The sequence below is a fragment of the Macrobrachium nipponense genome, chromosome 4 (genome assembly GCF_015104395.2).
Source record: "Macrobrachium nipponense isolate FS-2020 chromosome 4, ASM1510439v2, whole genome shotgun sequence".
NCBI lineage: Eukaryota > Metazoa > Arthropoda > Malacostraca > Decapoda > Palaemonidae > Macrobrachium > Macrobrachium nipponense.
Window position 1 is genome coordinate 13775955 of NC_061100.1, and position 21009 is coordinate 13796963.

Here is a 21009-nt window from a genome sequence, read left to right on the forward strand (position 1 = left end):
CCCTCTTCTTTGACAGGCCAGTACTTACAAAGAGATGTTGTAAGGTGGGTTGAGTAGAGCTGGTCCATTGGAGATAGTGCCTCAATGCTCTCAGAGAACAGAGAAGTAGCTCATTTGGGTCTTCGGTTATTGTGCTCAGGCTCACAACCTGGAAGAAGAGAACCAAGAATCGACCTGGGCTGGATTCTGGGTTTTCGCAACAAACCTAGGGACGAAGCTGAAGTAGGCATTGGTCCAGCGCTCAGTATGAGCGACAGTATAGCTAGGCCATGAAGCTCGCTGACTTGCGTGAGGAAGCAAGAGCGAGAAGAAAACCGTTTTCAGGGCGAGATCCCTATCAGATGCCAGGGACAACGGTTCATAAGGAGCTCTCTTCAAAGACCTGAGGACAGCAACGATGACCCAGGGAGGAGGCTTTGCCAATACCGGAGTGTAACACTGTTCAAAGCTTTGTACGAGCACAGAGAGTTCCTCTGAGGAAGAGAGATCGATTCCCTTCAGTCTGAGGACATGGCTCAAGGCCAAGCGATAGCCTTTTACAACCAAGACTGAAAGGAGCTTCTCTCTCTAGAGGTAGTAGTAAGAATTCGGCAATCAAGGGGATAGAGACTCTGAGGAGGAGAAAAACCCAGCCTCTCTGATGACACCAACCACAGAAGATGGCCCACTTGGTCTGATAGACAGACGAAGACTTCCTGAGGTATCCTGACGTTGCTGTCAAAGCCTCTTGCGAAAAGCCATTCGCTGTGAGAAGCTGCCAGATAACCTCCATGCGTGAAGATGTAAAAAGCTCACAACGTTGTGGAAGATTCTCACATGTGATTGGCATAGGAGGTTGGGGAGTGGCAGAAGCACTCTCGAAGTCTCTACCAGCAGAAGTAGAAGGTCTGAGCACCTTTCTATATGAGGCCATTTCAGCGCTACTAGTGTCATGGACAGAGAAGGTGTGGATCACACTCGATTCAGCACCTACCTGATCAGGCAAAATGGCGGAAAGGCATAGACTTCAAGGCCGTCCCAGGGGTGCTGGAATGCATCCTTGAACGGCGCCGCTGGATCTGAAACTGGAGAACAGTAAATCGGCAGCTTCCAATTTAGAGAGGTAGCGAACAGGTCTATCGTTGGGGAACCCCACAAAGTCAAGACTTTGTTCGCTATCTGAGGAGCCAAAGGCCATTCAAAGCCAATGATCTGTCCTCCTGCTCAGATTGTCAGCCATGATATTCCGTTTGCCTGGAATGAACCGAGGTGTCAACCCTACTGAGTTTGAGAGTCGCCCATTTCGTGAATCTGCACTGCTAGTTAGCATAGCTGCAGAGACACAATACCGCCTTGACAGTTCACGTATGCCACTATGGTGGTGTTGTCGCTCATCAACGCCACCGAGTGACCTGTCAGAAGAAAGCTGAAGCTGGAGTGCCAGGAAGGCAGCTTGAAGTTCCAGCGCGTTGATATGATCCCGACATTCCTGGTTGGACCATAGGCCCAAAGCCAGGTGTTGCAGTAGGTTTGCACCTCATCCTTCCTTGGATGCATCCGTGAACAGGAGCAGATCGGTTGGAGGAGACTGGAGCCCCCTCAACAGGTTCGCGTCTCCAGCCACCACTCGAGATCGGAGCGCATGTTCTCCTCCACTGGGACTAGATCGTGAGGAGAATCCCGACTTTGTGACCAACGATTCTTCAGACCCCAGTGAAATTACCGAAGGTGCATTTGAACGTTTGGAACAAGGCATTCCAGCGAGGGCCAGATGTCCCAGCAACTGTTGCCACTGAAGTGCGGGCAGAGCTGGACTGTCAAAGGCAGAGCGACACTTCGGAAGCTTTCCAGTCTTTCCAGTGTCAGAAAGTCTTTCCCTGCAATGGTGTCGAGGATCATACCGAGATACACCAGTCGTTGAGAGGGAGGGCTCTAGAGAGGACTTCTTGCAGTTCACCATGATCCCAGATCGTGACAAAATGCTAGAACCTTGTCTCGGAGAGATGAAACAGTTCCACCAAGGGCGCCAGTATCAACCAATCATCTAGTAACGCAATAGACGAATGCCTGGTGATGAGCCCATGTTCGACACTAGGGTGAACACCTGAGTGAAGACTTGCGGAGCTGTGGGAAAGACTAAAACATGGAACCTTGAATTAGAACACTGTCCACTACAACAAGACGAAGATAATTCCTGGACAACGGATGGATAGGGATCTGGAAGTATGTGTCTTTTAGGCTGATTGTCACCATGTAATCCAGGACAAATGGCCTGTCTGACCGTGCTGGGGGTCTCCATCCTGAACGGGGTTTGCTGAACAAACTCGTTCAGGGCTGACAGGTTGATGACCAGTCTCCAGCCTCCAGGCGCCTTCTTTACAAGAAAAGAGTCGACTGAAGAAGCCTAGAGACTCTTCGAGGACCTACTAGAGAGCGTCCTTCCCCAGCATGTCCTGAACTTCCACCTGAAGGGCGAGATCCTTCATCGATCCCTGACAATAGGATGATGACGTCTTCGGGGTCAAACAGAGAGGGGGGAAGAGTTGATGAACGGGATGCGATACTCGTGTCTAATCCTCCGCCTCGTGGTACTGGCCCACCTCGTCCACCTGGCTTGCAGGTGGCATCCCCCCCACAGGTGGCAGAGTAGGGGGAGTGCCCTCCTCACTGGTCGCGGCGGACTCTCTTCCTTTTGCCGTGTTTGCCCCCCTCAACCACCCCTGGTTGAAAAGGGTCTGCTGACCTCAGGTCGGCCGCTGAGTGGAGGCGGCAGTGGGACAGGGATCAGGCCTGGATGGAGGGCCAGAGTGACGTCGAGCAAAAACAGCAGGAGTTGGGGCCACGGGAGGATGCTACACAGTATAGCAAAGAATCCTGGCTCACTCTCCTAAAGTTTCAGGATCATCTCATTTACATCCGAAGATGCAAAGAGGGTGGTCCCTGAAGCAAGGCATTCCTCAGGTCGGTCACATCCTGAGGGTCCACAGCTTGATCAAGCCTTGATGAGATGGCGTCCCTACGCTTGAGCACCAGGTTGGCCCAAAGGTTTGGCAAGCTGGTGGACTAAGAACTCCATAGCCTTACCTCCTGACAAAACGAGGTCATGGAGCTGACGGCCATGTCCGCTTGCTTGTCAGGCTGCTGTGGAGTCTCAGAGGTGGCAAGAAAGCCCACCATACCACCCAAAAGTCCAACCCATGAAGCTGCTTGCAATGCCACCATCGTGGTTTGTTCAATCTATGACATCTCCTGGGAGGAGAGTGTCGAGTTCGGTGTTGAAGTGTCTGGAGCGAAACTCCAGGTGCCAATGATGTTAGTCAGGTTTATGGGCAAGGTGAAGGCTCAGCCTCTTGGGCCACATTACACTTCCTCTGCTTCTGGAAAGCAGAGAGGAGTAGCTTAGAGGACCGAGATGCCCGCAGCAAGTCCTTCCTCGCTGAAACTTGTCTATCGACTTTGGTCAGATGACAAGGGCAACACAAACCTGGACCGAGCACCCCAAGAAGAGCGACAAAGAATGTCGACTGTCGACGTATGGCCTTTCAGAGTAGCTGGAGCTTCTCCTAGGCCGTTTACCTTCCGGATGAGACCCATGATCTCGCGAAAAGTGGTTTCAGCTGCCGCATCTTCCGGAACAGCTGGAGCAGCTGGTTCCGGAAGGTAGCCAGCTGAATCGTCGGTTGCCTCGTGAAAATCATTCTTCCTCTGCATTGACGGACCCAGGCATGAATGAGAGGGGTCCAGTCTTGAAGAAGAAGGCAGAGTCTCTAGTTGTTCATGAGGGGCAGCAGAAGGTCCGGGAGCCAAGGCCCCCAGAGCCACAGGAGCCCTTGGAGGCTCGGAATCACAAGGGCAATTCGTCGCTGCCTTCCAAAGCTCCTCATGCCCCTATCGGACAGTCCCTTGCGAGAAGGGGGAAGGTAGAGTTGGAGGATGCGTATCTGCTTCTGGCAAAGCTGGAGGAGAAAGAGGAGAAGGAGCCCTCTCTGCAAGCACTGTGGGAGCCCTGTCAGGAGGATCTCCACTGGGTTTGAATTCGATGGGAGAGATATGATACATATCTACAAGGGAACGCGCCCTCGGAGATCGAGAACCTAGAGAAGTTGGAGGTCTCAACTCGTAAGGAGGAGTCACAGGATGCCTTGCTTCCAGAGCGCCTCTCGCCTGACGTTATGCACTCGAGGCAGCTTAGGGATAGTAAATCCCCTAACTGCTCTCCCAAATACCCAAGAGGAATAGGAAGGGTGCATTTTGAAGGAGAAGGGGCCTGCTTGCGGCCTTGTTTCTCGAGGAAGAGTCGAGGACTGACGACCTCTGATTAATGGCGAAAGCCTATATGGCCGCCTTCTGCAAGGCTGGGTTGCAGCTTTACGAGGATCCCAAGGTGGAGATGGGACCTCCGGAGGAGGAAGAGCAGATGATGGAAGTTGCGAGGACGGGTACTTCGACTCAGACGTCTCATACTGGCAGACGGGAGAACACTTAGAACCGTGCGCGTTAGAACGCGCTGGAGAGCGTTGACGCTCTACAGGTGAAAAAGCGCGTCTTGTAGCGTGTGTAGAAGAAGAAGAGCACTCTGAAGAAGGGAGCGTGTATGGGCGTGATACTGGAGACTGAGCACGCCTGCGGGAGTGTTTGAGAAAAACACTCTGATGACGCGTGTTGGCGCACACGGGCAGTGGCACGTCTTGGTAAGCCAGGCCTTCCCGTTTCACCAGGGGAAACGGGAAGGCCTCGCCTTTTCAAAGGCTGGCCAGGAGTTAAATTGTCGCTCGTATGTGCTTCACTCCTGGAGGAGTGAGACGCCGAAGGTCCCGAAGGACAAGTCCCCGACGAGGAAGCAGAAGGCCTGGGTTGTTTGGTCTTCGAGGAAGAACTCGTAGGCGAAGAATCCCTCTTCTTCTTACTGGGCAGGCGACCAGGTACAACACTCCACAAAGGGGGATCCAGATGTACATATAAAGGGAGTGAGGGTCTCTATCAATCCTGCTCATGAAAGTCCCACACCTATAGCCCGGGACACCAGGGCAGGAACGCATAACCATTTTGTCAAACATACTCGCGTTTATCTAGAAAGAGAAAAAAAATATTATGAATAATTTCAACAAGACAGCGAGAGCAAAAGAAAGAGCTCTTTCCTTGCTACCGGCTGTAATCAAAGTGACGACTCAGTGAGCTGGTGGGTAGGCGGTGCTTTCCCACCGCCGGCCAGGTAACTACCAGCCCAGTAGTTAACCACCTCAGTATATAAAAGAATGTATTAGCCAATAGTTTCAGCTGAGCTGCAATCTATCATAAGTAAAGTATGGAAGGTTTGTATATGATGTAGGAACAAACTATAATAATGGAGAGGGATACCTATAAAGAATCAACTCCTAATCACTTTTCTTGCATTCAGCTTCATTTTTTTTAACTAAACTCAACTAATTACAGTAACCAGAATTGTAGGCAGTCACTGGTTATCGCAGGGGTCCATTCTCGGCAGGGTGCTGATAAGCAAACACCACCATTAACCAGTTAATGCCACTTATGTTAGGTATGTTATGGTGCCATAACTCTATTAACAGCACCTTAGGCAAGCGCCATAAAACCGGATTGCCATTAACCGAGTCCGCCCGTAACTGGGGGACTGCCTGTACATTCATCAAGTCTTCCATTTTTACCTAATCTATATGTGTATACAAAAGTCCATAACTAAACATTTCATGACATCCCTTTATTTCAAATGAAGGGGCCCTTCATATCTCTTAACTAAATGGTTAGCATCACTCCTGCCTCCATTTCTTGATAAGTTTTCCAAGGTTCACATGAAAAATATAAATTTTGATCAACAATTTATTTGACTACTTATCTACTGTTAAATATAGCCCTTATCTCCTCACTTATCAGCACAGAGATAAATGCTATCATTAACAGTAGGTAAGATTTATTCAAGGGTGAAGATGAGTGCAACTTAAACATTTTAGTAAGAAAATGTGAATTAATACCTGTTACCACCCTCCCACATGTTAATATACCTAATGAAGTTGTGCATTCATGTTAATGTTCTAACTTTTATGGAAGATTTTACTAAAACAATTTAGTTGTGCCAGGGATCTCCATTTTAAATAATCTGTTTCTGGAATCAACTGAAAATAAATTATGCAGTATTTTTCCACCTATTATCCCTTAATTTATTAGGTATGCTGATATCTGGTCTATCTGAGATACAAAAGTACCATATACTTTTTCAGCTACTTATTCCATTTTGTCCACCAATTAACATCAAATGTGACAATGAAATGGCTACTTTCGATATACATACTATAAGTCATTCATTAGTAATAATACATAACAATATTTTTCCAATGTTTTAGGAAACCTACACATAGCAATAGTTAATATGATGAGAAATAAAGATCTCCTTTTTCCTCACTACATGCCTACATAATTTGCAGCTGTTTTCATTAACATTTGAAATTTTTTTTCCGTCTAATTATTTTGTGAGATTGGGTCATCCTTCATGTAGATTGCAACAACCTTGTTACTTTCTTTAATGATTCAATATATTAAGGATAACAAAACTTTGAAAGAACTGGAACGGTGGGCAGCCAAGATAATATGTAACTATTCTAGAATAATGTCAAGTTTTTAGCCAAGACACTCCCAAATTTTACTGCACTCCTGGAATTTATTGTAAAGATTGTTCTCATGTTTATATAGGGGAATAAGGCTGTTCAGTATACAGTATAACGCTTTATTTTATAATGTAAAATTTATAGAAGTGACTTACCGAGTAATTACATAGCTGATTCCACATTGAAAGGAGGTGGGATACATGGAACATATTCTACTTCCCAAAACACAATGCTTGTTGTTTTCTTTACCTGGTAAGAGAGCTCTGCAGGTGGGTAGTGCCTCTGGTCAAAGCTCCTCTCAACCTGTAGTGGCATTAGCAGTATAGCCTAGGTCTCCCCTACTTTAGTGGAACTTTACAGCGACGGGAAGTACTCCAATGGCTAGCAAGGTTTAAAAAGGATGCCCTTACCCTGGGGATAGACCAGAATAACCACACAATTCTGTCACCCACACTGTCACCACTAAAACTGGTGGGTGCTCCAGGTATAAAGTAACCCCAGGCTTCCCTTAGACTCAAGGCGAGGGGATAGTAGAGGGACAGAGAGCCCCTTACACTTCCTCAAAAACCCATGCCAGCCACGGATAAGGTCCTAATGCACTACAATTTTCAAAATTAGTTTTCGACATCCTTAAGGTAGTATGAAGTGAAGAATGACTTGCATCTCTAAAAAGTTGACTGCAGAATAGCCATGAGAGACATATGTCAAAACACAAGAACCAGCAACAGCCCAAACCTCATGAGCCTTCACCTTAAAGGTTGGTAAGATGTCCTATTGAATTTGAGTGCGCGCTTCTGGAGGACCAAGTTTCTCCAGAAAAAGGAAATGGCGTTCTTTGACAGAGGGCAAGAGGGATTCTTCACAGAAGCACCAACCTGAGAAGAGCGGAAAGTTAACCTGAACAGAGCCGAGAACTCGATTCAGTTGATCCATTAGTGAACAAGCCGAGCCAATCGTGTGAAAGTGACCAGGGGCCTGGCATAGAAAGTATGCCAAGCCAAGACATGCAAGCTGAGCCTAACCAGCTGATGGCACGAATGCAACCAGGGTATTGGCTCAGCATGCAAATCCCGCCAAGATGCAGACTCGTCCTGCTATGAACAATTGCTTTCCTCCCTAAATACTCTCGATCTCCTTCGAGCCAGAAGCCCCTTGAGATATGAAAGCGAAAAGGGAGGATTCTATGTCTGCTATCCTGCATGTTCAGACCCTAAAATTCAAATCACTATGGATGGGACCTGACAAAGTAGTCAGCAGGTGATGTCGAAACACCTGACTTGTCTTGGCACCTAATCTCGTTCTGTGCCTAAACAAGATGAAAAAGCAAACCTTCTGGCACTGGTTTGGAAAGCGCCCGAGATTCTGCAGAATCCCTGATACTCAAAAAACTCACTAGTCTAGGGCCCTCAATTCCAAGGAATTCAAGAGCATGACAAAAACTCCCTGAATCTCATGAAGAATGACTATCGGGAGCAGTCCCCTCTTGGCTTCCTAAGAAACCAAGAAGGGCAGGCACAGCACCAGTATTAGATGCAGACTTCTGAAAACCGGGACCGGAGAGTGCTTCCGAAGAGGTCCATGCCTCGAGCCTCCCGAAACATGAGACTCTAAGAGAAGGTGAATCGACTCCCATCCTACGAGCCGGAAGTGTTAACAAGAGAATCCAGCCTCCCTGAAGAGAGGCAGTCCCTTAAGTTCAGTAAGACTTCTTCAGGAAATCTTCTAACAGATTCTCCAGGTGCTTGACTGAGACCATGGCACCAAGTGCTCAGTCAGACTGAGGCACAAGACTGGGCCCTGCCTGAGTACTGTGTAGTACTGGCAGGAAAAGCCGGGACACTTGCATGTCATGGCTCTTTCTCTCACCCTATGCCTAAACTGGGATATGGAAAAGAAAAAGGGTCTCTCTAACACTAGTTCAGAATGCTTGAAATTCCATAGAAAATCGAGCACTAGGAGGTCTCAGCACCCAACACAGCACAAGTCTTAGAAGTGGACTTCAAAGAACTGGCAACGGAGCGCAAACCGAAGTCTGCGCACCCGAAGGCTCCCAAAAACACAAGATCCTGTGAGGTATGCAATTTGGTTCCCAAGCCTGAAGGCCAGGAAGAGCCAGCTAGAGAACCAACTATATCCTCCGAAAGGGGGAAGCAGCCCCTTGGAAGGCCCATGCAGGAACTTCTTAGGGGAGGAGAAGCAGCCTATTCTTCGTCGACCGATAGATGAGCCTGGAAAGAAGAAGAGAAGGCAGCAGAAGATGCAGAGGATAAGTTTGAAAAAGGTGCTCATCTCACAGGGCTTCTTCCTCGAACTCCTCTTTAGCGTTTTCTACAGGAATAGCCACAGGAATGACTAGGGCAGCTGAGGAACGAAAACATAAAGGGGCAGTCTGGCCGACAGGAACTACCAGGAACAAATCAGGGCAGCTGGGGCAGGTGGCACAACGGGAGCTGCCCTGGTGACTGGTCATCAGGAAAACAGGAGGCAAATCAAGACAGGGGGAACAGCAGGAGTAGACAAACTACAGATACACAAGGCAGTGCCACACCATAAGGAGTACCAAAATTGAAATCCTAAAGGAAAGGAACACCCACCAATGACAATTCAGGCATCTGCTACTGCGCCCTACGATGCTCACTGTCAACCTAAAGAAATGAATGAATGAATGATTGGAAGTTTTCCTGGCATCCTGAACATCAAAGGTTATTGATGCCTATATCTTTTATTATTAAATAAAAAATGAAAAAATATTATTTCAATTAAAACCATCAAAAGCAAATATGTCATTATAAAAGTTAAATAGCTTTCAGAAGACCTGCTTCTGAAATAAAAAAAAATAAAAAAAAAAAAATGCCGCTAGCATTGTACAACACATCATGTACGAGAATCTTGGCAAGGATAAACCTGCCATCCTCATCTCGAGCCTCAAACATATCTATTTCTTTCTGTGCTATAAGTGGGGCATTCAGTCAACAAATGCCTCACTGTCAAGGGTATCAAACAGTCGTCGCAATATGGTTGGTGTTGGCCAGCTAGCAGGAAACTCATGACATCCTAGCGTGGACCAATTCAGAGACGACAAAGAGTATTCTCCTGTCAACCTAAAGAAAAAAGCAAAAATGATTAGTAGAGAAGGCCTCCTCTTGCTTAGAGGGTAATTGCCCTATGAAGTGAGGAGGCCCTTGTGAAGAGTTCGCCCGACTGCCAACCACTCCCCACTTCCACACCCTACAAGCAAGTGAATGAGGGCAAAGAAGAAATCCCTCCCGAAGGAGAGAACGCCATAAGGAAAGATTTACCGGGTGAGAGAATGAGAACTAAGGGGGGGGGGGGGGGGGGGGTACTGAGGGAAGTGTCAGAAGCGGGAAAACAAGAAAAAAAAAACAAAAATTCTGACAACACTCCTCCGAAGTTTCCTCCCGGCAAACGTTCGACAGTGCATGTGGCAAAGCAACATCCAAAAATAATTATAAAAGATATACTGCCGCAGGCCCTTACAAGCCCATTGGAGGGCGTGAGGATGTGAATAGGAGACGAATGTTACACCAACCCAAATGGCCACGGCCCAAAGACGCAGTATATATATATATACACAGTTACCATCCGAGTTACGACCTGCGCGAGTTACGTCCACCCGTACTTTACGACAGTGTCCGACAGGGGTCTATTTTTTATATTTGGCGGCGTTTACTGTTTGGCAGCGCGGTAGCGTAGTGCGTGGCGGCGCGGTATGACAGTTACGACGGGGCGCCGCAGCACAGCATCCCAGACACTCATCCCAATCCACCTCACTCACTGTCTAGACATTGTAGCAGTACTGTAACATTGATAGCAGGAACATTTTTTCATTACACCCTTTGCCATGGCCCCTAAGAGAAAGTCTGGACTCATCAGAAAATTGCAATTCTGCCAAGAAACAAGCTAGGAAGGCACTGACGTTGGAGATGAAGATGGACGTAATCAAGAAATATGAAGGTGGGATGAAAGTTAATTGTATAAGCAGAAGTCTCCATCTCTCCACTCCTCAGAGATTTTGTTGCTTCGATAACGAAGAGGAATTAAGCAACGTCCGAGGAAAAATGTTAGCTTGGCAAAGCAACTTGAGTTAGGATGTGATGAAGAAGAATTGAAGAACTGATAAGTGAAGAACCTGAGGAATTAACAAATGAAGAACTGTTAGCAATAGAAGAAGAAAGGAAAGCTGAAGAAGAAAGAAGAGAGGAAGAAAAGGAAGTTGTAGAAGAGGAGGAGCCCGAACGAAAGTTTACTGTAAAGGGATTATCGGAAGCCATACAAATGCTTAATACAATGCTGCATAAATTGGAAGGAATGGATCCGAATGTTTGAACGGTTTTGCCCGGATAGAGAGATCTATGCAAGAAGTAATGAGGCCATACAAAGAAATCTACGATGAAAAGAAAAAGCAGAAGATCCAAACGACACTTAGCATGTTTGTCAAACGACACAAAAGCCCGCCATCATCCAGCATCGAAGCCACCCCCTCCCCTACATCGGCCAGCGCAGTAACCACCCCTTCCCCATCCCCTGCCTCGCCTGACTTAACAGCTGATCTTTCTTTCGAACCGTGCGTTATGAAGAAAGTGTTGATGTGACGTCGAACCAAGCACCAGTGAACATTAATTTTGAGTGTTTTGTTTTGCTTATTTTTTTTACATGCATATGTTATTTTCTATTTGTACTAACAGTACTGTATGTTTCTGTTTTTTGAACTGTAACTTTTCTATTTTTTCGTATTTTTGATCTTCATTTGTATTTTTGTATAATAAATTCAACTGCAGTAATAAATACCTTTTATTTCTAAAACCATATTATATTAAGATGTATGTACGTAGTATATCAACTAAGCAACTGAAAAAAAAAGGCTAAACTACATTGCACCTACAGTATAATATTTAAAAATATCTCTATGATAAAATGATAAAAGTGAAACTAAAGGCATAAAAATGATAAAATACATAAACAGCTTGTACGTATAGTACAACATTAATATTATTCAACAGAAAAGTATGATAAAAGTGAAACTAAAAGGCATAAAAATTATAAATAAACAGCTTGTATATCAAATATGTACAGTAATATTATTTTTTTTCAACAGAAATATATGATTAAAATTATAAAAGTGAAACTAAAAGGCCATAAAAATGATAAATAAACAGCTTGTAATATACACAATAATATTATTCAACAGAAAAAAGTTACTTAAAAATGCAACACATTCATATCATAATTTGTCCTCGAGTACAGTATAATCTTCCACTTTAACCGAGTACTTATAATCCACAGTGTCGGCCATTTTGGCTGGTATTTTCGACTAACGACCATTCTGACATACGACCTGTTGGTCGGAACGGATCTAGGTCGTAACTCGGATGGTAACTGTATATGTTAAAAAAGAAAAAGAAAAGATCCCATCATCAGGAAGATCGAGTTTAATGAGTCAGGCAAGAGCCTACGAAAACAAGTTTGCATCGCATAATGGCCAAAAGCAAACAGGAATGCTTACATCCTGGCAGGTGGGAATACCTGCCTACCGGATGGTAGTTACTGCCTAACCACCTGTTCAAAGAGTTTTAGCGGCAGTTTTTCAGCTTCTCTGAAAATTATTTGTTCCTAATGTAAATGACTGAGGGTGTTATTATTGTGTAGGAACAAATACAATTTCAAGAAGTGTCTAGGATGGCATCCTCCCAACTAGGGTGGAGTAACCAAGGGAAAATGCTAGCAACATGTACCAAGAATTGATTACGAGTAAGTACAAACTGACAATATGGTCCTGAGTTTGGTCCATCCCTCTTGTGATACCAGAAGTGTCACAAGGAAGAAGTTCTAGTAGCCAACCAGCAGACTAATTAATACCTTGCATGAGACAATCCTTGTAGGACATCTTGGACAATTCCCCTTGCCACAAAATCCCTCCAGAAAGGAGTCTCATGAAGCAGACAGCCATAAAGATCATAATTAGACTGACTACATATCCTGGTAATCAATCCCCTAAGGGACTATGTCAACGTTCTTTCTACAGGAGAATTAGCACTTTGGAAGAACTCTGGCCGATCCCCAAAGAAGACATACTTCCACCCATCTCTAATTAGAGGAGGAAAAGGAAAGGGGAGGGTAAGATTCTGTATTAATCTGAAATGAACTTGCATATGAATAAATTATAGAAGTTGTTGTTAAATTTCCATCATGAAAAATTCTGACTTTTTCAAAATAATCTCACAATCCCAGAGGACGACTACTGGAGCAAACCCAAAGGGTCCTAGATAGATATTGTTATGATACAATAAAGTTTTTATGCATACTTACCTGGCAGGTATATATATAGCTGTATTTTCTGAAGTCCGACAGAATTTAAAAAAACTTCCGACACACGCAGTGGTCGGCCAGGTGGTTAGTACCCATTCCCGCCGCTGGAGGCGGGTATCAGGAACCATTCCCATTTTTCTATTCATAATTTTTTATTTCCACTGTCCCCTGAGGGGAGGTGGGTGGGTACTTGAATATATATATATCTGCCAGTTAAGTATGAACAAACTTTATTGTATCATACAATATCATTTTGCTCATGAACTTACCTGTCAGATTATATACTATAGATTGAACCCCACCGTTGGAGGTGGGAAGGGACAGAATAGAAGGATTTTGGGGACACAAATGCCATGCAGATGATTTACATCTTGGTTCACCTGTTAGCATAGCCGACTTCGTGATTACTGTCCCCCACCCAAGTCTGCTTCTGCTTTACTAGAGTTGCCAGTGGTAGTAGACACCTATAAAGCTTGGTGCACCCTCCAGATGATCTGTCAACGGGGGCGTGACCACAATGTGACTAGACCATATTGACATACCATGAGGGCTAAGAAGTAAAATAAATATATATATATAATTATATATATCACCACCTGACCAACCTAGCCAAAGTTAATGTGTGTTAACTAAGGCTTCAGAGTTAAGAAGTCGTCGTTGTCAGCGACTCCACAACTAAATTAAGAGCTCTTCCTAACCATTTTCTACAGGATAAGGATGAGTAGTACTTCTTGCCCCCAAGATTGTGTCTGCAGACACGTATGGCCCTCGCGCAGCAGATCTCATATGCCATCTTCACATCTCGCAGGGAGTGTGAAGTGAACCAGAGTTGCTTCGCTAAAATATGGTACTCAGGATGTTGCGGAGTGCCATGCTCTGGTTGAAATGCTTCCGAGGCCGCCGCCCTCACCTCGTGAGCATTCAGATAAAAAGATTTCAAATCTTTGTGCAAACACAATGAAGGCGCTTTTTTTTTTTTTTTTTTTTTTTTTTTTTTTTTTTTTTTTTTTTTTTTTTGTTTTTTTTTTTTTTTTTTTTTTTTTTTTTTTTTTTTTTTTTTTTTTTTTTTTTGAAAGAACTCCTTAACCCTAAAACCATAAAACCAGGGTGTACTTCGATATGGGCAAGTCTGGTCTTTTTCGGAACACTGCAGATTGCCCGACTGACTTCGACTTTCTTTTCTTGATTTTAAGTAGATAAAACTTGAGAGACCTGACAGGGCACAGGACTCTCTCTGGCTCCTGCCCCACTAACTTGTGCCATCCTTGCTTCCAAGATCCTGGCCCAAGGACAAAAAGGGTTTCCATTCTTAGGCCATAACGAAAGGCTTAGAGAGCACACCCCGTTGTGTTCTCTAAAGCCAAAACTTGTGACGATGGCTTAAAATCTCACTAACCCCTCTTTTGTCGTATCTAGGGTGGTTAGAAGAAGGCCTTCCTGATCACATACAAGAAGTTAACAGGCAGGAGAGGTTCGAATGCTTTGACATCAAGAACTTCATACTACGTCTAAGTTCCATATTGAAAGCTTCGATCCGGAAATGCACAGTCTGTACTAAAGTCAGGTGAACGACCAGTTGACCAGTCAGACTGAATTCAAGGACAGCAAGGCTGTACCCTGAACGACCAAAAGGCACTATTCTTGAGCTGAAGGATGAGTGTCTGGACTGCCTGGGGCGATTCAATCTAAGCAAACCTTGGGGGTGTATCAACGCAACCCAACCGTCGTCCGCAATCGACTTCGTCAATAAGAACTCAGGGCTACTATATGTCGCCTGATCTCGCACGAGTGTCTGACTCCGAGAAAACAGGCGAGACAAAAAGTAGATGGTGAGCTAGAATCGGAGATCCACAGACCTCAATGATCGTGAAGGTCTTTGTTGTTTGACAGAGGTGCAAATCTGTTAAACAACATTCTCTGTTGTCTGTTCGCACTGGCATTTTAATTTCTCCAAAACTCTCGGCAACCGCTAGACCACTGGTAGTTCAGGTGATCTCCCCCACGTTCCCGTGGCGCTGGCTACTTGGAACTATTCCCGTTTTTGTTCCTCAGATTTTCTCTGAACCCTGTCTCCTGAGGGATGAGGGTGGGAATTTAATTATATATACCTGCCAGTAAGTATGCATAAAACTTTATTGTATCATAACATATCATTTTTATGCATGCACTTACCTGGCAGGTATATATATAGCTGATTGACACATTTGGAGGTGGGTCACAGACAGCATATCGTCATAATTCAAAAATTAACTAATTTTTTAAATTATTTATTAAGTCCTTACCTGCTAAGGTAAGCTGACTTCGTATGTCCTGCCTCTTAGCCTGCTAAACCTTAGTAGCTCTCAACTAGGATGTGGACCTGTTTGTTGAGAAAGCTAACAACAAGGGGTCTGACAACTGGACGTGACAATTTGTTGGACAGGAAAACCCTAGCCCTCTCTTACCAGGGGCATTCCATGCTAGGATAAGTTAGACCACTGAACCACACACAAAGCTAACGTACACATTACACTTCACATACTGAAGAGGAAATAACCCTCTCAGACAACCATAAAAAAGAACACCACTTAATTAAAATACCTAGCATGTTAGTAATCTATCGAGACGATTCGTACGGACTTTTGCAATCCTGTAACGAACCTCTAGATGATCGTTACATTCTACGCCTGTTGTTATATAGGCTCTTTCTCGTAAACTCGAGCAGGGACCGAGAGAAGATATTCTTAAGATATGAGGAGAGCTGTGGAATATCAGTTGATGTGGACCACTGGTTCCAAAAACTCGTTTCGAGGACTGGAGGGAAGACCGAATTGCATTTACTTCTTTCAGATTAAGATCCAGGACATCTGAAACACTATCCAGATGTCCGGCACCTTCTTTCTATCATGACGCACTGAGAGATGTTCAGAATAATTCCTAGATCTTGAATAATATTTCAGTTTACCCGGTAGTAAAAAACTGTGGGTCTGAATTGCAGTCTATTCGGGGAAACAAACTTCTTCTTACAGGAAGGAAAATGGTCCCCCGCAAGCTCATCCATTCCCTCCCCGAGTATGCTTACTTCCCTATAAGGCTGCGCTTTGCCTAAGCAGGAGAGCATATAAAAGTGCAATGTTGCGGTAGACTCGTAGTTCTATACCGTGCGGTAACGAGCACCGAAAGGATTAAGAGATAACTCTGTTGAACATAGTAAGGCAAAACTAATGCAACGTTTATTCATTCACGTAAGAAATCCCCTCAATCTTAGGCTAAAGTCCGGTGATTGTAGGACAGAGATACAGTTAGTCAGTCAATCCCGCAGGAGAGACGTAACCCCGCCAGCACAGAGATACGGTTAGTCAGTCAATCCCGCAGGAGAGAGAGACGTAACCTACCGTGCATGACCGCGCACAGATCTGTTACTGGCTCGGTTGGAACTTGGACAGTCAGACACAGCAGCAGCCAGCAGCTTTACTAACGTCGTCTCTTAACTTTTAATTTTGTTCTGGGTTGCCGAGCTACCCTATTCTACGAAGGAATAGGTCCGTTATTTTTGAACAAAAAGAGACTCTCAAGCTGGATATTTAATTTGCGAAAACAGAAAACGCTAAATATATAGATGCGGTTGTGTCGTCAGAACACTACCATACAACGGTAAAAGATAAATCGGAAACTCCTGGAAGGCTGCAGGGAGTGACGATTAAATGTCCTTAAAATAGTAGACAATAGACCTCTCGGTTGCCATCCGAAGACGGTAACTACAGCAAGCGTGTATGACTTGAACCAAACCAGTAGTAAAAAAACGCAAGGAAAAAAAGCAAAAAAATTTTTATTATATCACAATAAAGTTTGTTCATACTTACCTGGCAGACATATATATAGCTGAATTCGGAAATACAGCTACATACATAATCTGACAGGCAAGTTTCATGAACAAAACTTAGAGAATCGAAGCAGACAGCTCAAGCTTCTTAAGATACTGGACATTAAGCGTTCATTGACGTAGTCTACCAGTCTATTTCTTGTACGAGTCTGCGAATGAGGAAGGAGAGCTCTTCCGAACCTTGTCCTTATTCGCTTACGCAATATCAAGTTAATGAGTGTTTGTCAATGAGAACTAACCCGCCATTAACGGTACAGAGAGATATTTTGTCAATGAGGGGAGACCCACTTACTTGACAAAACGAAAGTATAATGTCAATGGGGGGAAAGTCCCCACTGAATTGACAAAACGTAATCCAGGAAGTCGAGCCTTTTATTTTTTCGATTCCCGTCTCAAACAAGGAAGGGACAAGAATCCTGTTAAGAGACTGGGCTTACGGTAGGTAGAACGACGATGCCTCAATCGGCATGGAAAGTCTCGACTAGAAACTAACAAAATCTAATCATCTGAAAAACCCTTTCAGATGGTCTAAAAAGCTTTAAAACTTTATTGGCAGTATGGCAAAGGAAGTCCTGTCTTGCGCTTTCCTGAAGAGCGTCCTTTTGATGAGTGCCTTTGCAAGAATCCTACTGAACGTTGCCGAAAATCCTGACGTTCAGGACGTCGAGCCTTTACATAACCCGTAACTGTCTTATCTCAAAGTCTTGACTGAGGTAGAGAAAACGAGATCTTTCTTGAGCTTTCCTTAACTCCATCCACCTTTGCGAAAAGCAATAAAATATTGACAGAGACCTCTTGAATTCACGAAACCCGAGGTCTTGCTGGGTTTCGAAGACGAAGTTCTGTTCACTTTTTCTTGAGGCTCAAATCTTAAACAAGAGCTTGAAGAGTTCAACAGAAACATTCTGGTGCGCGCTCGGCGTCCACTGGCGAGGACGCTCGGCGTCCTGGTGCGCGCTCGGCGTCCACTGGCGAGGACGCTCGGCGTCCTGGTGCGCGCTCGGTGGCCACTGGCGAGGACGCTCGGCGTCCACTGGTGAGTGCGTCCATCCGAGCGTCCTGTTCAAGCCGATCGTCCAAATAAGGCTGCAGAAAAGCGTCACGCTCCTGACAGGCGTCAAAACAAACGAGAGAAACTGCCTTCTTTTTCCTATTTCTTGGTGGAAAGAAGTACACGTGATCAGGCAACTTTCGCCTTCTTACTTCTCACTGAAACACATAACGAGGGAGAAGGGACGTGAAGCGTCCTCTCTATAAAGCTTCTTAGAGGGCGCGAGTCCTTCCGAGAGCTCCAACCCTTGTGCGGGGAGGACGCCTTGGAGGACGAGAAGCAATCCTTCAGGATTCGTGCATGTGCACGCACTTTGGCAGTCTGGGGATTTTCATCAGAAACTGCCGAAGGCACGCCAGATCGGTGGGGTTCCCTGTAACCCATCCTTCGCGCTTTCGACATGCCCTCTCCTTGGTTCTGGGAGTTCGACAGAGGTCTAGACCTAGAGGCGTTATAAGGCCGATCTGACGCACCCTCCACTACACAAGGGGCACTGTCACTGCACTTAGCCACTTCACTATTGCTCTCTAAAGCAAGCACTTTCGATTCTAAGTTACGAATCGAAATAGTATAAGAGAAAAGGGCAATAACCTCTACAGACACTGTTTTAGGGCCCGAAGGCAACATTACAGGGTTAGGCGTAACAAAAACAGAAGTAGAACTCTTCACAACAATGAAGGAGAGCGATCACCTCTCGCAGACATAGTCATAACCCGTAGGCCATACTACAGCGTTAGGCAAAATAAAGTCTACCGGAAGGTTAGCAGTATCACTACCCTGACTTTCGTAATTGATTAATTGCGTACATACTAAACAAACTTTTTCCTTACGGAATTAGACACGTTTACTGATTAATTGCGTACATACGAATCATACTTTTTCCTTACGGAAATAGACATGTTTACTGATTAATTGCGCCCCCCAAGTGCGGAACTACCGAAGCTTTCGGTAGTAGCACACCTATCTTTGCAGACAACACCCTCTGAAACTAGCCTAACTAGATTCAGATATCTTATGCAAAAATGAATCAAATTCAAATCAATTTAAGATAGCGTATGCCTAGCCACAAATCCAAGTAAATAAATTAAAAGACAATTAGGATACTTAGCGGCAAATGAAGTTTCCAAAATCCTAAGCCGGAAGTACTGAAAACAGGTGTTTTCAGTACCGGCGACAGAAAATTTTTTATGAATAGAAAATGGGAATGGTTCCTGATACCCGCCTCCCAGCGGCGGGAATGGGTACTAACCACCTGGCCGACCACTGCGTGTGTCGGAAGTTTTTTTAAATTCTGTCGGACTTCAGAAAATACAGCTATATATACCTACCGCCAGGTAAGTGTCATGCATAAAAATGGCATATCCTTAAAGATAAGATCTTCAGTTATCACAGAGGCTCCTCTGGCCCCCAAACACCTCCTTGGCACCAGTCATAAGTTAGAAGTTAGAGGAGAGGAGTCCTTTGACATCTGTTATTGTCAAGAACAAAACAGAATTTTAATGTACAGGCAGTCCCCGGGTTACAACGGGGGTTCCGTTCTTGAGATGTGTCGTAAGTCGAAAATTGTCGTAAGCCAGAACATCGTAAAAAAAATCCTAAGAAAACCTTACTTTTAATGCTTTGGGTGCATTGAAAAACTATGTAAACTGCATTTTTATTGCATTTTCATCAAAAACTTCAAATATTGATTATTTTGCATTTTGGTGTCATATTACATCTGCCAGATCAGCATTGTAGGCATCTTAACCCTGGAACATGTGTCGTAACCCTGGAAATAATGTCTGATGAATACAATTGAGAAGCGCCTTAACCTCGGAAGGTCGTAACCCGGGGACTGCCGTAATGGACAGCCCTGGACTAAAGGTATAGTCCTAGACAGTTTGGAAGATCAATCAAAGAAAGGAAATAACTAACCATGCAGTGTAAACCTTACTGAAAGACAGTCACAAACTTACGTGACAAACCTATGCCTTCTCCTACATTTCCGATCCCAATACCAGGGTCAAAGACAAGTATCTTCAACTGGAGAAGAGAATGCTCAAGGGAAATCTCACAGATACCCAGACTCCTGGCAGCAATCTCTCCTTCAGCAGTCCAAAGGCAAAATAAGGAAGGAGAGAGCAAGAGTACTGAGGTGGAACCCAGCTTTCCTCTGGACACACATCAATCCACTCCAACACACAAGACAGTAGTATGGCTTTCTTGTAACTGATGAAGTTTCTTGAGCATAAAAACCCAAGTTTTGCTGTAAAGTTTACTGTATGAACCATAATAGTATATTTGCAAAGCACTGACACTGCAGACTTGGAAAAAAAAATATGCTGGAGCAGGAGAAACTCAAGATTATTTGTCTATAAACCAGTCAAGTTTCCACAACCACATAAGAAGCTTATATCTTGACCTGACAGGAGCCCCCAAAAAATGTGATGGGTTTCTGACAGGTCAGTGGGGGTACCACACCACTTACTTACATTCCACCATTAACCATGTTGTTATCAAGCTTAAATGACGACCAATTGTCGCTAAAGGGGCATCCATGTAAGAGCAAAAGTTCGTACTAATCTCAAAAGAATATAATAGTACTGTAGCCATTTAACACCAAAAAATTAAATTAACTTAAGACCTTAAAATGCAAAACAAAACATCTTCCCCATGCAACAGTCCTTACCAGGTTCCAGTTTGATGACTTTAATGGCTGCAAACTCATTTGTAATGAGTCGTTTCGCCTGAAAAATAAAAAATTTTATAAATAATTTCAACTTTACCATACTTATCGATAAAATAATTTCAGTTCAAAAGATAAACTGTTAAGCTAGCAATATGTGCGTCCTCAACTTACGGTGCTTTTTCAGTGCCGTTAACAGCAATTCACAGCGTCACAACTTGATGTTACATCAAGTTATGGCGCCGAAGTGCCATTGACAGTGCTAATGGCAAGAATAGGCATCAAGTTAACGGCATTTACGGCGCTGTGTAACTTGATGCAACATGAAGTTAAGGTGTCGTGAGCACTGTTAAAGCAGTGTAAACCCAAGAAAAAGAAAAACCGACTTACGGCAGAAATAAACTTATAAGTGCAATGCTGGAACAGATCCTCCACCATAAGCCAAGGACGCACTGTATTAAGTATTAACATCACCTAAACACAGTAGAAATTAAAAAGTTAATGCAAA

General features: G+C 44.4%; 2 protein-coding genes across 2 annotated transcripts in view; one reads left to right on the top strand and one right to left on the bottom strand.

Moving 5' to 3' along the window:
* LOC135210641 (mitogen-activated protein kinase kinase kinase kinase 3-like) overlaps window positions 1–3201 on the bottom strand; it is a 38263-nt gene extending 35062 nt beyond the window's left edge. The window contains 1 exon segment of the mRNA XM_064243430.1: window positions 3064–3201. Coding sequence (XP_064099500.1) covers window positions 3064–3201 — 138 coding nt within the window.
* The window catches only part of LOC135210722 (mitogen-activated protein kinase kinase kinase kinase 3-like), a 365691-nt gene that overhangs the window by 57736 nt on the left and 286946 nt on the right, over window positions 1–21009 (top strand).